This window comes from Rhinopithecus bieti, unplaced genomic scaffold (assembly GCF_001698545.2).
Source record: "Rhinopithecus bieti isolate Rb0 unplaced genomic scaffold, ASM169854v2 scaffold_17429, whole genome shotgun sequence".
In the NCBI taxonomy this organism is placed as follows: Eukaryota; Metazoa; Chordata; class Mammalia; order Primates; family Cercopithecidae; genus Rhinopithecus; species Rhinopithecus bieti.
The window spans coordinates 638,911-650,654 of record NW_016808905.1 but is presented as its reverse complement, the minus strand read 5'-3'; the positions used below and the strand labels follow the sequence as shown (position 1 = coordinate 650,654).

At 46.8% G+C, this 11,744-nt stretch overlaps 1 protein-coding gene and 1 long non-coding RNA gene across 2 annotated transcripts in view; both read right to left on the bottom strand.

Annotated features, from left to right (window-relative positions):
• Nucleotides 1-2,264, bottom strand: part of CMTM7 (CKLF like MARVEL transmembrane domain containing 7) — a 67,823-nt gene extending 65,559 nt beyond the window's left edge. Inside the window, 2 exon segments of the mRNA XM_017887684.1 lie at nt 31-306; nt 2,169-2,264. Coding sequence (XP_017743173.1) covers nt 31-306; nt 2,169-2,264 — 372 coding nt within the window.
• Nucleotides 2,265-2,409: 145 nt separating this feature from the next.
• LOC108539184 (uncharacterized) lies at nt 2,410-4,165 on the bottom strand. The gene is made up of 3 exons (XR_001888299.1): nt 4,093-4,165; nt 3,356-3,495; nt 2,410-2,491 (listed from the first exon to the last, which is right to left on the bottom strand). It is a non-coding gene; the product is annotated as an uncharacterized LOC108539184 (long non-coding RNA).
• Nucleotides 4,166-11,744: the final 7,579 nt, after the last annotated feature.

Genomic DNA, 11,744 nt, shown 5'->3' with positions numbered 1-11,744 from the left:
GGCGGACCGGGGCGGGCGGGGGGCGGGCGCTGGCGAGGGCGGGGCGCCCGGGTCCCTGCCCCGCAGCCGGAGATTGGGAGCCGCCTACGGCGGGATTCAGCCGGTGACTGGCCGGCAGGCGCCTTCCAGAAAGGTAGCTGCAGTCCCGGCCCTCGTAGATGCGCGGAAGTTGAACTGGAGCGAGAGGAAACCGGATGCCTTGGGTCGTGGCCTCTCCGAAGTGGGTAAGGCCCGGACCACAGCTGGTACTGAGCCTCCTGGGATTTTGTGTGGGTGTGGCTGCGGATGTGTGCTGAGAGCACTTGACTGAAGTTTAACTTACATACAGTGCGATGCCCAGACCTTACGTGTTCAGCTCCACTAATTTTTATATGTATGTACACCTGTGTAACCGTCGCCCACATCAACAAATAGAGCGTGCCCATCACCCCAGAAAGTTCCGTGGTGGGCCTTCCTGACCTACCTTCCTTCCCTGTCCCCATTCTTAAGACCTCTCCCCATCCAGCCTCAGGCAACCACTACAGTGTATTCTGCTTTCTGTCACTGTAGGTTTATTTTGCCTGTCCTTGTACTTCATAAACTTGATACAGAGTATTCTCATTCAACATAACAAATTAGAAGATCCATCCTGTTGGGAATATAAGTAGTTCATATCAGTTCCTTCCTTTTTATTGCTGAGTAGTACTCCACTGTATAAAGATACCGTATTTTTAAAAAGTTTACCCAGTTGATGGACACCTAGCTTGCTTCCTACCTGCCTGCCTGCCTGCTTGCCTGCCTCTCTCCCTCCCTCCCTCCCTCCCTCCCTCCTTTCCCACCTCCCTCATTTCTTTTCTGGCTATAGTGACTATTCTGTTACAAGTTTTTTTTTTGGTGGATACAAACTCATTTCTCTGGGATAAATATCTGCAAGTGAACTTACTGGTTACAAGGGGAGCATATATTTGCTTCTATTAGAAGCTGTCAGCATGGGCAACATGGCCAGATCCCATTTCTACAAAAAACAAAAAATAAAAATAAATTAGCTGGGCTGGGCGCGGTGGCTCACAGCTGTCATTCCAGCACTTTGGGAGGACGAGGCGGGCGGATCACGAGGTCAGGAGATCGAGACCGTCCTGGCTAACACGGTGAAACCCCGTCTCTACTAAAAATACAAAAAAATTAGCCAGGCGTGGTGGTGGACACCTGTAGTCACAGCTACTCGGGATGCTGAGAATGGCGTGAACCTGGGAGGCGGAGCTTGCAGTGAGCGGAGCTTGCACCACTGCACTCCAGCCTGGCGACAGAGCGAGACTCCCTCTCAATAAATAAATAAATAAATAAATTAATTAATTAATTAGCTGGGCGCAGTGGCACATGCCTGTTTCAGGAGGCTGAGGCAGGAGGAGCCTTTGAGCCCAGGAGGTTGAGGCTGCAGTGAGCCATGACAGCGGCATTGCACTCCAGCCTGGGCCACAAAGCAAGACCTTGCCTCAATTAAAAAAAAAAAAAGAAAAGAAAAGAAAAAGAAAAAGCTGTCAAACAGCTATCCAAGTGACATTCTATTCTGTATCCCTTCTGGGTTGTTTGAAAAATGAAGAGGCCAGGCGTGGTGGCTCACGCCTATAATCCCAGCACTTTGGGAAGTCAAGGCATGAGGATCCCTGGAGGCCAGGAGTTCGAGGTTGCAGTGAGCTATGATCTTGCCACTGCACTCTTGTCTGGGGGACAGAGTGAGACCCTATCTCTTAAAAAGAAAAAGAAAAAAACATAAAAATGAAGACAGGCCCAAACAGGACTACCAAAACGAGGTATGTTATCCATGTTCCTGTTGAGCAGTGTCCCTGTGGCCATACTTATATTTATTCATTTGGAGATAACATCCAAAAATCTGGCTAGGTGCGGTGGCTCATGTCTGTAATCCCAAAGTCAAGCTGACAGGCCCAAGTTTGACACCAGCATGGGCAACATAGCGAAACCCCATCTCTACAAAAAATACAACAATTAATGGGGCATGGTGGCACATGCCTGTAGTCCCAGCTACTCAGGAGGCTGAGGTGGGAGAATCACTTGAGCTCGGGAGGTTGAGGCTGCAGTGAGTCGTGATCACAACACTGTACTCCAGCCTGGGTGACAGAGTAAGACCCTGCCTCAAGAACAAAACAAAACAAAGCGAAATATAAAACTACCTTTGTAAGTTTATTCCCTGCCAGTGCTGTCTTGTCATCAAAAGAGTTTTCAATGTGGCGAAGTCCTAATAAGTCTTGTTTGTGGAGGATACCCATGCAATCTCTGTTTTGGCAAGTCTTTTAGGTGATTCTGATGCACACTCAAATTTGAGAACCACTGTCATTGCCAGAGGCCACTGCAGTTGAGACATTTGGGGATTTATTACACTATTTATTCCACCTTTATGTACATTTGACAATTCTCATGACCAAAAAAAATTGCCTTCCATGTGTGTCTTCTCTGTAGAAACAGTCACAGCTGCCTGGTACCTCCATTTCTTTCTCTGTAATACAGGAATAATTGCATCTAGGGGCTGTTGTGATAATGTGATAGATAAGCAGGCGTGCTGTGACATTTCTGGCTCTATACCCACAGGCATGAAGTTAGCATTGTGTATCATTTTTTATGTAGATGTATATTTCACTCCTGTACTTGTCCAAGGCTTCAGGACCCACAATGGAGATGACAGGGCATCTTTGTTGAGATGAGGGTTTCAGGGAAGCAGAAAAACCAAGTGCTGGATCATTTCTCCTTTGAGGGGCCTTTATCCAATTCAGCAATCTTCTAACAGTGATTTTCAATGTATAGCCCCCCCAACCAGCAGCACCTGTGAACTTGTGAGAAATGCAGATTCTAGGGGCCCACTCTGACCTGCTAAATCAGAAACTCTAGGGGTAGGGCTCAGCAGTGTGTGTCCTGACAAGTCTTCCCAACCCTACCCTCACTCCCTACCCCCTGCACCACCATTCTCTGCAATTCTGATGCATACTCAAGTTTGAGAACAACTATCACTTCCTGAGTCTGCTCAGAAACATTGCTGGGCTTTTCTGCCTGTTGACTAATGCACTGCCCACCTCTGATAGGAAATAATCATTGTTCTGGACACTCTGTGTTAATCACTCTATTATGATCACTTAAGAGCTTGAGCAAGATGCTTGCCAGTGCAAGGGCCATTGCTGGCCTGACTTACAAGAAGAGGCTTCAGAGGCTTGCCAAGTGCACTGAGATGTCTACACTAGCATGTTGTCTGCTAGGTGTGAATAGCTGCCCCTTGGGAAAGCAAGGTCTTAGGCAAAGGGCTTCATAGCCCACTTTAAAGATGTCACACTCTAAGAGGGAGCCAGCCAGGTCAGTGGCCTCTGAATACCAGGTGAGAAATCAAGATGTCCAAATTCTCCTTTTCTGTGCACCGAGGGATTGCAGGTGGCTTATTAACAGTTTAAAGCTTCAATTCGAGTGGTACTCTGACTACAACTCTTCTTCACCAGTGTGCTTATGATGTTGTATCTGATCAGATATAATGAAAAAAGTAATAAAATTAGAGTTGACTCTGTATTAGTCACAGTGCTTTTGGTGACAGAAACTAAAATCAAGCAAAAAGAAGAGTTCATTCAAGCTGGGAGCAGTGGTGCATGCCTGTAGTCCCAGCTACTCAGGAGACTGAGGTAGGAAGATTTCTTGATCCCTGAAGTTCCAGGCCAGCCTGGGCCACATAGCAAGACCATGTCTTTAAAAACGAAACAAAAGAAAATAGGCTTGCCATGGTGGCTCATGCCTATAATCCCAATATTTTGGAAGGCTGAGGCAGGAGGATCATTTGAGGCCAGGATTTTGTGACCAGCCTGGGCAACATAGTAAGACCCCCATCTCTACAAAAAATCAAAAAATTAGCCAGGTGTGTAGTCCAAGCAACTTAAGAAGCTGAGGCGGGGAAGATTACTTGCGCCCAAGAGTTCAAGGTTACAGTGAGCCATAATCGTGCCACTGCACTCCAGCCTGGGCAACAGAGTGAGACCTTGTCTCAAAAACAAACAAACAAACCAATAAAAAGCAAAACAAAATAATTCATTGGCTTGAGTAACTGTGATATGCAGAGGTATATACCCGCTTCAGGCATGGCTGGATCCAGGTGCTCCTCAGGCACAGTCAGGACCTCCATCTCCTGGCTTCACTTTGCTCTGTGTTGGCTTTTGTGTCAGGCAGGCCCTCTCATGAGCTCTGACAGCTCAGGCTTACATAATAATCCCACCTTTGTTATAACAGCCTGTCTTTTCCACTGGCTCTGGTACTGTCTTAGTCTGCTTGGGCTGCCATAACAAAATATCACACACTGGGTGCTTCTCAACAAGAATTCACTTCACACAGTTCTGGAGACTAGAAGTTCAAAATCCAGTTGCCATCAGGGTTGGTTTCTGGTGAGGCCTCTCTTTTTAACTTTAGATGGCCACCTTCTTGCTGTGTCCACACATGGCCTTTTCTCTGTGGGCACGGAGAGAGACAGAGAGATCTCTGGTGTCTCTTCCTAAAGGGACACAGGTCCTATTGGATTATGGCTGCACTCTTATGACCTCATTTAACCATGTTATCTCCCCAAAGGGTCCATCTCCAAATATAGTCACATTGGGGAGTAGGGCTGCAACATATGTATTTGGGGCAGGGAGGACACACGATTCAGTCCATAATAGGCACTATCTCTCATTGGTCCAAATATGGGTCATGGTTCCATCTTTCAATGAATTACTGTGGCCAGAGGAGTGGAACATTTTTGGTGGCCAGGTCAAGTTCTACCTACCCATGAAGCTGGGGGTGGGATAGTTTCAGCCCAGTGGAACCACAGGAACTGAGTGAGGAAGGGGTGGTTCCAAAAAGGAAAATCAAGGTGCGAGTATCAGAAAGGGGAGTGAATATTAGGCAGTGTTATGGACTGAATGTTTGTGTACAGCATTTATAAGTTGAAGCCTTAACACCCAATGTGATGACATTTGGAGATGGGGCCTGTGGGCAGTAATGAGACTTAGGTGAGATCATGAGGGTGGAGCCCTCGGGGGGATTGGTGCCCTTATAAAAAAGACACCAGAGAGCCTGTGGCATTCTGTCCACCATGTGAGAATACAACGAGAAAGTAGCCTTCTGCAAGCTAGGAAGAGAGCCCGCAACAGGAACCAAATTGATGAGCACCTTGATCTTGTACTGTCCAGACTCTAGAACTATGAGAAAATAAATTTCTGGTGTTCAAGCCACCTGGCTATGGTATTTTGTTAGGAAGTCTGAGCTATGCCAGGCAGGCAAAGGCATCAGGTATCCATGAAACTCTTCCAATATCAGTCTTTAAAATCTTTTTCCAGTGAATTTATTTATTTTTTGTTTATTTCTTTAGTTATTTAGATGGAGTCTCGCTCTGTCGCCCAGGCTGGAGTACAGTGGCGCGATCTTGGCTCACTGCAAGCTCCGCCTCCCAGGTTCAAGCCATTCTCCTGCCTCAGCCTCCCGAGTAGCTTGGACTACAGGCACCTGCCACCACGCCCAGCTAATTTTTTGAATTTTTAGTAGAGACGGGGTTTCAAGGTGTTAGCCAGGATGGTCTCGATCTCCTGATCTCGTGATCTGTCCGCCTCGGCCTCCCAAAGTGCTGGGATTACAGGCATGAGCCACCGCGTCCGGCCTCCAGTGAATTTTTAAAAGTTTATTGGGTTCTGTAAATCAGTCAAACTCTCAGGTCCTTCTGAGAATCACCAATCAGCTGCCTTATATCCATTAGAAATTTATTGCATCAGGGTGGCTCCTGAGCCAAGGGCCACCCATCAGTGGGTTGGCCAGTAGTGTTTGGAGTGGCCTTATAAGGGAACTTTGCCTAGTAAGAGTGGGAGCTCCACTGATGATCCTGTCTCCTGCGGAGTTTGAATGTGAGGCATTGAGAGGGATTTAGCAGTTGGGACATAGAGAGAAGGTGGAAGCCAGGAGGCTGGATGGGCCATAGGAGGAAATAAGAAGGGCAGAGCAGAAGAGAGTGGCTGAGGCCCAGCAGAGGGAGAGCAGCATGTGCCCACCACAGCAGGCCCAGCCAGGACACCTGGTCTTTAGGGCCAGGTGGGACCCTGAAACGTTTGTCTTTGTGCTGCCTGGCTGTGTGACTGAGAGGCAGGACTCTGGAACCAAACTGCTTGGGTTTGGCCCTTAGTTCCATCACTTGCTAGATGTGCAACCTTGGGCAAGCCTCTCTGAGCCTCCATTTCCTTCTCTGTAAAGAGGAACAGCAATAGAAATGACCCCTCAGGGTAACTACGAGATCTAAATGGGATAAGAAATGTGGAAACTGCCTAGAGTAGCGTCTGGCTCATAGTAATAAATGTGACCTAGTTTGTCATTTTTCCTAAGTCCTTATGTATCGAACAATGAGGATTCACTATCTGAGGGCTGAGGGACTCCTGTGGGTTGCTATTTCCATAACCATAAGCATCAAAGACCATCTTTAAGGGTGAAATAAAAGACTTTTTGGATGTAGGTAATCCAAGGAATTTTGAGAGCTGCTGGGGAAAAGTTTTACTGAGAGAGGAAGGGAGGAGAGGAGGATTCACCTTGTTATTTGCTCACAACCCTCACTCAGCAAATGTTACTGAGAGCCTTCCCCATGCCTGACCGAACACTTCCCAGAAGAACTCCCTCCCCCAGGGAGTCTGTAACCAGAGCAATACAGGAAAATAGAGTCAGATAACTGAGGAAGCTGTGGTCGTCATCTCCGTTGGGAGGAGTAGAGGTCTGGGCTAGATGGTTCCCTGTTTGTGTCCAGTATTATTTAGCAGAGTGCCCGGCCCAAAGTAGTACTCAGTTTATATTTGTGGGATTAATGCAGAGCTGTAGCATCCCTGTAAGGGACGACCCAAAGCTGGGAGTAACCAGCTTGTCTTGAACTGGGAGGAGAAAGTTTCAAAAAAGAATTTGTGCTTGGAACTAGGTCTTGTAGGGCGATTAAAAATATATGGGGTGGGCAAAAGAGGGAATGACACATGTCAAGAAAGGAGGCATGAAACCGCACCATGGATTCCAAGTGTTCCCAGTCCTTTGGTGTGACTGGAGTGTGGGGACATGGGGAAAAGGGCTGGGGGCCTTGGCTGGAGAGATACCACAGGACCGTGGAGGCCCACCTTAGGATTTGTGCTTTATGTAGACAATGAACACTGTGAGGATCAAAGGGGTTAAGATATGTCAAATGCTGAGAGCTGTTGCTGACAGTAAGATGATGAGTATGATGATGATAATGAGATCTCTGTCTTATCTTTCCTTATCCCATGCTGTCATTTGCAATTACCTGTGAAACCTATGAAAACTGTACCTGCCCAGGCTCAGCCTTGGAGATTCTGATTCAGTGTGCTCAGGCAGGGGCTGGACATCCATGTTCGGGAAGAGTTGCACAGGTGATTTCGATGCATATATGACTCTGGTTGAAAACTGCTAACCTGGCAAATGTCCACCAATCTCACAAAGTCCAGCCAAAATGTTATGGCCTCTGAGAAGCCTTCTTTGAGTGATGAGTAATCCCCATGGCAATATTTACTGAGCATCGACAAAGTGCCAGGCCCTGTGTCAGGCACATGAGTACATGTTCTTTGCCCAGACTGAGAAAACAGGCAATATGTATGATAAATGCTAATGATAAAAGTGGGGTACTATGGGAGCCCATGGGGTGATACCTTACCCTGTCAGGGATGTGATGGGGAAGTCAGGGAAGGCTTCCCGAAGGAGGGGCCATCTTAGCTGCATACTGAAGGATAAAGATGTGTTAACCAGCCTTGGGTGGGTAGAGAGGAGAGTTCCAGGTGAGTACTTGGGCATGACAGATTAGAGGGTATGAAGTTCATGCAGGCTTAAGCATGAGGTCCAAGAAGTAGGAGGTGCTACATGAGGCTAGATAGGTGGCAAGATAATATGGCAAATGTGGGTGAGCTACCTCACTCCTGTATGTGCAGCCAGCCCTCTGCCCACACTGGAAGTGTGTGTGACATATCTCACTTAAGTCTTGGCTGACTCTTTTGAGACTGGGAGCTCATAGAAAGAAGAAGTCATGTGTGGAAACTCAGCAGTCAGGGTCATGCTGCCTTGGGTTTAAATCCTAAATCTGCCCCCTACCAGCTCTGTGGAGTCGGGAAATTTCTAAACCCAGATGGGACAGATGGGTCACGCTTTCCCATCTGTCCCAATGGGGATGAAAACTCATACCTATGTTTCCTAATCCAATTATTTTCTGCTGCAAATCAAAGCAACACAAAGGTTTGTGGCTTAACATAATCTGTTGTTACCTTTCATGGTTCTGTGATTTGACTGGGCTCAGCTGGGTGGTTCTCATTTGGAGTCTCATGCTGTTGTAGTCAGAATGTAGCTGGGGATACAGTCATCTGAAGGCTCAGCTGGGTTGGACATCCAAGATGGCTCTCACATGGCTGACAGCTGATGCTGGCAGTTGGGTGGGAGATCAGTGAGGGATGTCACTGGAATGCCCACGTGTGGCCTCTCCACATGGCTTGGGCTTCTCAGAGCATGATAGCTGGGTTCTGAGAGGAAACATTGCAGAGCAGGTATTCCAGGAAGCAAGAAGAAGCTGCCAAGACAGATGAGGACTACGCCTGGAACTGAACATCATTACTCCCTCTGTATGCTACTAGTCAGGGCCTGCCCACATTGAAGAGGATGCTGAAATAAACTCCACCACTGAATTAGGAAGGTATATGATGATATTGTTGTGATCATCTTTGGAAAACACAATCTGCAAAGCCTTCTGTGGGGATTCAATAAATTAAGGCATGGAAAGTCCTCAGCACAGTGCCTGGCACATACTAAGTCTTCTAAAGTGTGCAGGCTCTTGTTGGCCTTCATCCTGACATCCTCAGCACCAATCACAATGCCTGGTATGCAGTAGTGGAGCTTTATAATTTTTAAATTAGACAGGGGGAGACGTGTTTACTATTTAGTTATGCTTAATGGTTGTGACTGTCATTAAACAGGGAAGATCAACTTCACTCTTCTATTAAATTGAGTCTAACTCTAAACATGAAAGCTCAGTCTGCATTATTTGTTGAGCATGCAGAATAACTGTCTACTTAAAAATGGGCAACAGGCCAGGTGTGGTGGCTCATGCCTATAGTCCCAGCACTTTGGGAGGCCCAGGCAGGTGAATCACCTGAGGTCAGGAGTTCGAGACCAGCCTGGCCAACATGGTGAAATCCCACCTCTACTCAAAATAAAAAATTAGCTGGGCGTGGTGGTGTGCACCTGTAATTCCAGGTACTCGGGAGGCTGAGACAGGAGAATTGCTTGAACCCAGGAGGCGGAGGTTGCAGTGAGCCAAGATTGTGCCACTGCACTCCAGCCTAGGTGACAGAGCAAGACTCTGCCTCAAAAAAAAAAAAAAAAAAAAAAAAAAAGTGGGGAATAAATTAGAGGAAACATATGGGAATTCAATAAAAAAGTGGAAAGAGCACTGGGTTCAGATTTAGAAGACCTGGATTGGAATTTAGGGGCCTCAGAGCCATTCTGCATGTCAGTCTCCACATCTGCAAAATGGGGTTCACATAGCTTACCTCACTGGGCTAAGGACTAAATGAAATTTTACTTATTCAGGTATTTGGTGCCCATTAGTGACCTCTGAAATAGGCTGGGATGAAAGTGGTTGGGCCTGGCATGTTGGGAGTATTGGCAGACAAGTGCAAACAGCACTTTGAGCCAGAACCTAGCAAAAACAAAACAAAACAAAACACCCCTCTGGGTTGCCCTTGGCTTAGTCCCCCCCTCTTTTGTGTAGCCCTCACCCAGCTTACGTGCATTGTCCAAATGCACGTAAGGGTCCCCTCCGGTTCCCAAAACAGAGCTCTGTGCACAGTTGCGGGCGGACAATAAAATTTGCTAACAATTGTTTCCCAGCTCTGTCCACTTGTACTTAGTTCCAGCTGGCAAGAGATGATTTGGCGCTGAACTGCACAGGTGGTCCCTGCATCACCCCATCTCCCCGCAATGTATCTCTAGAAAAACCAACATAAAGTTGACTATCAACCAGCAGACAGATCACCACTGATGTTTGTGTGCTTCGACATGATTGGCAAAGAGAAGGTTTGACATTGGCCAGTGAGGGCATGGTGACATTTCATGGGTCAGGCAGCGAAGCTTTAGACAGCTGACTCTCATTTTTTGATGATTTCCTGTGTGATTATTTGCCGTGTCTCCCCAGGTAGACAGACCGTGGCCTCCCTGCGGACGTTTCGCTTCATGAGTGCTCTGTATTGGTTATAACTTGCAGGAGGGTTGCTTCCTCATGCTTTTGGCTGTACCTGTAGAAAGGGCGGGACAAGGGGAGGAACCCCTCATTCCGTAAGCAGTGAGAAGGTCTGCGTTAAGGCCAGTTTTGCTTCGCTTGACCTCTGGAATAAGCAAGTGGGACTCCAGCTGCTGGTCTGCCTGCCTGCAAGTGACATTGTCCAGACCTCAGTGATTGCATTTGTGAAATGTTCACCCAGAAATGGGTTTGAAATGTTGAGAAAGGTCATCAAACACCAAACAAGTGTAGGGCATTATTAGTCTTTATGCTAATGCTTTCTGCCAGAACTGGTCCTACCAGGCTGGATTTGCAGTGGTGCAATCTTGGCACACTGCAACCTCCGCCTCCTGGGTTCAAGCCATTCTCCTGCCTCAGCCTCCCGACTAGCTGGGACTACATGTGCAAACCACCATGCCCGGCTAATTTTTTTTTGTATTTTTAGTAGAGATGGGGTTTCACCATGTTGGCCAGGATGGTCTCGATCTCTTGACCTCATAATCCGCCCACCTCAGCCTCCCAAAGTGCTGGGATTACAGGCGTGAGCCACCATGCCCGGCCTAGAACTGGTACTTCTTTATGAAGCTACCAGCAGAGAAAGGAGAGGAAAAAGTGGAGACGGAGAGACAGGGAGACAGACAGAGACAGAGGGAAAATACATGTATCTGGGGAGAAAAAAGCATTACCATTTGTTATGGGCTAAATTATGCCTCGCCTGATCCGCCACCAAATTCGTATGCTAAAGGCCAAACCTTCAGTACCTTGGAATATGACTGTATTTGGGGACAGGGCCTTTAAATAGGTAATTAAGTTAGAATGGGGTTGGTAAGGTGTGCCCTAATTCAGTATGACTGGTGTCTTTGTAGGAAGAGGAGATTAGGAACAGGCGACACAGTGAGAAGGTGACTAAGTGAGGACACTGAGATGGTGGCCGTCTGCAAGCCAAGGAGCAAGGCCTCAGAAGAAACTCAATCTGCTGACACCTTGATCTTGGGCTTCTAGTCTCCAGAACTGTGAGAAAATAGATTTCTGTTGATTAAGCCACCTAGTCTGTGGTATTGTGTTACGGCAGCCCCAGCAAACGAATGTACCATTTATGTTTTGCATTCAGGACCAATCAAGAATTCTTTCAGAAAACAAATCTCTTGATCATTCTCAAAATATCAAAAGTGTTTTATAAAACATTAAAACTGTTTTATCCTTAAAACTTGGGAATATCTCTTTGCCTTTTTTCTGAATGTAAATATATTATAAAACTCTAAACGTTATAGTAACAATAAAAAGGAAACAAGCAAGAAAAATAAAAGCCTTTTAACTAAGGCTTAAACTTTTTTTTCCCCTGTCTATCTGAAACTTTGTACCCTTTGACCAACATTCCTCTCTCCTCCCCTCAGCCCCTGGCAACCACCATTCTATTCTGCTTCTATGGAGTGTGACTTTTTTTTTTTTTTTTTTT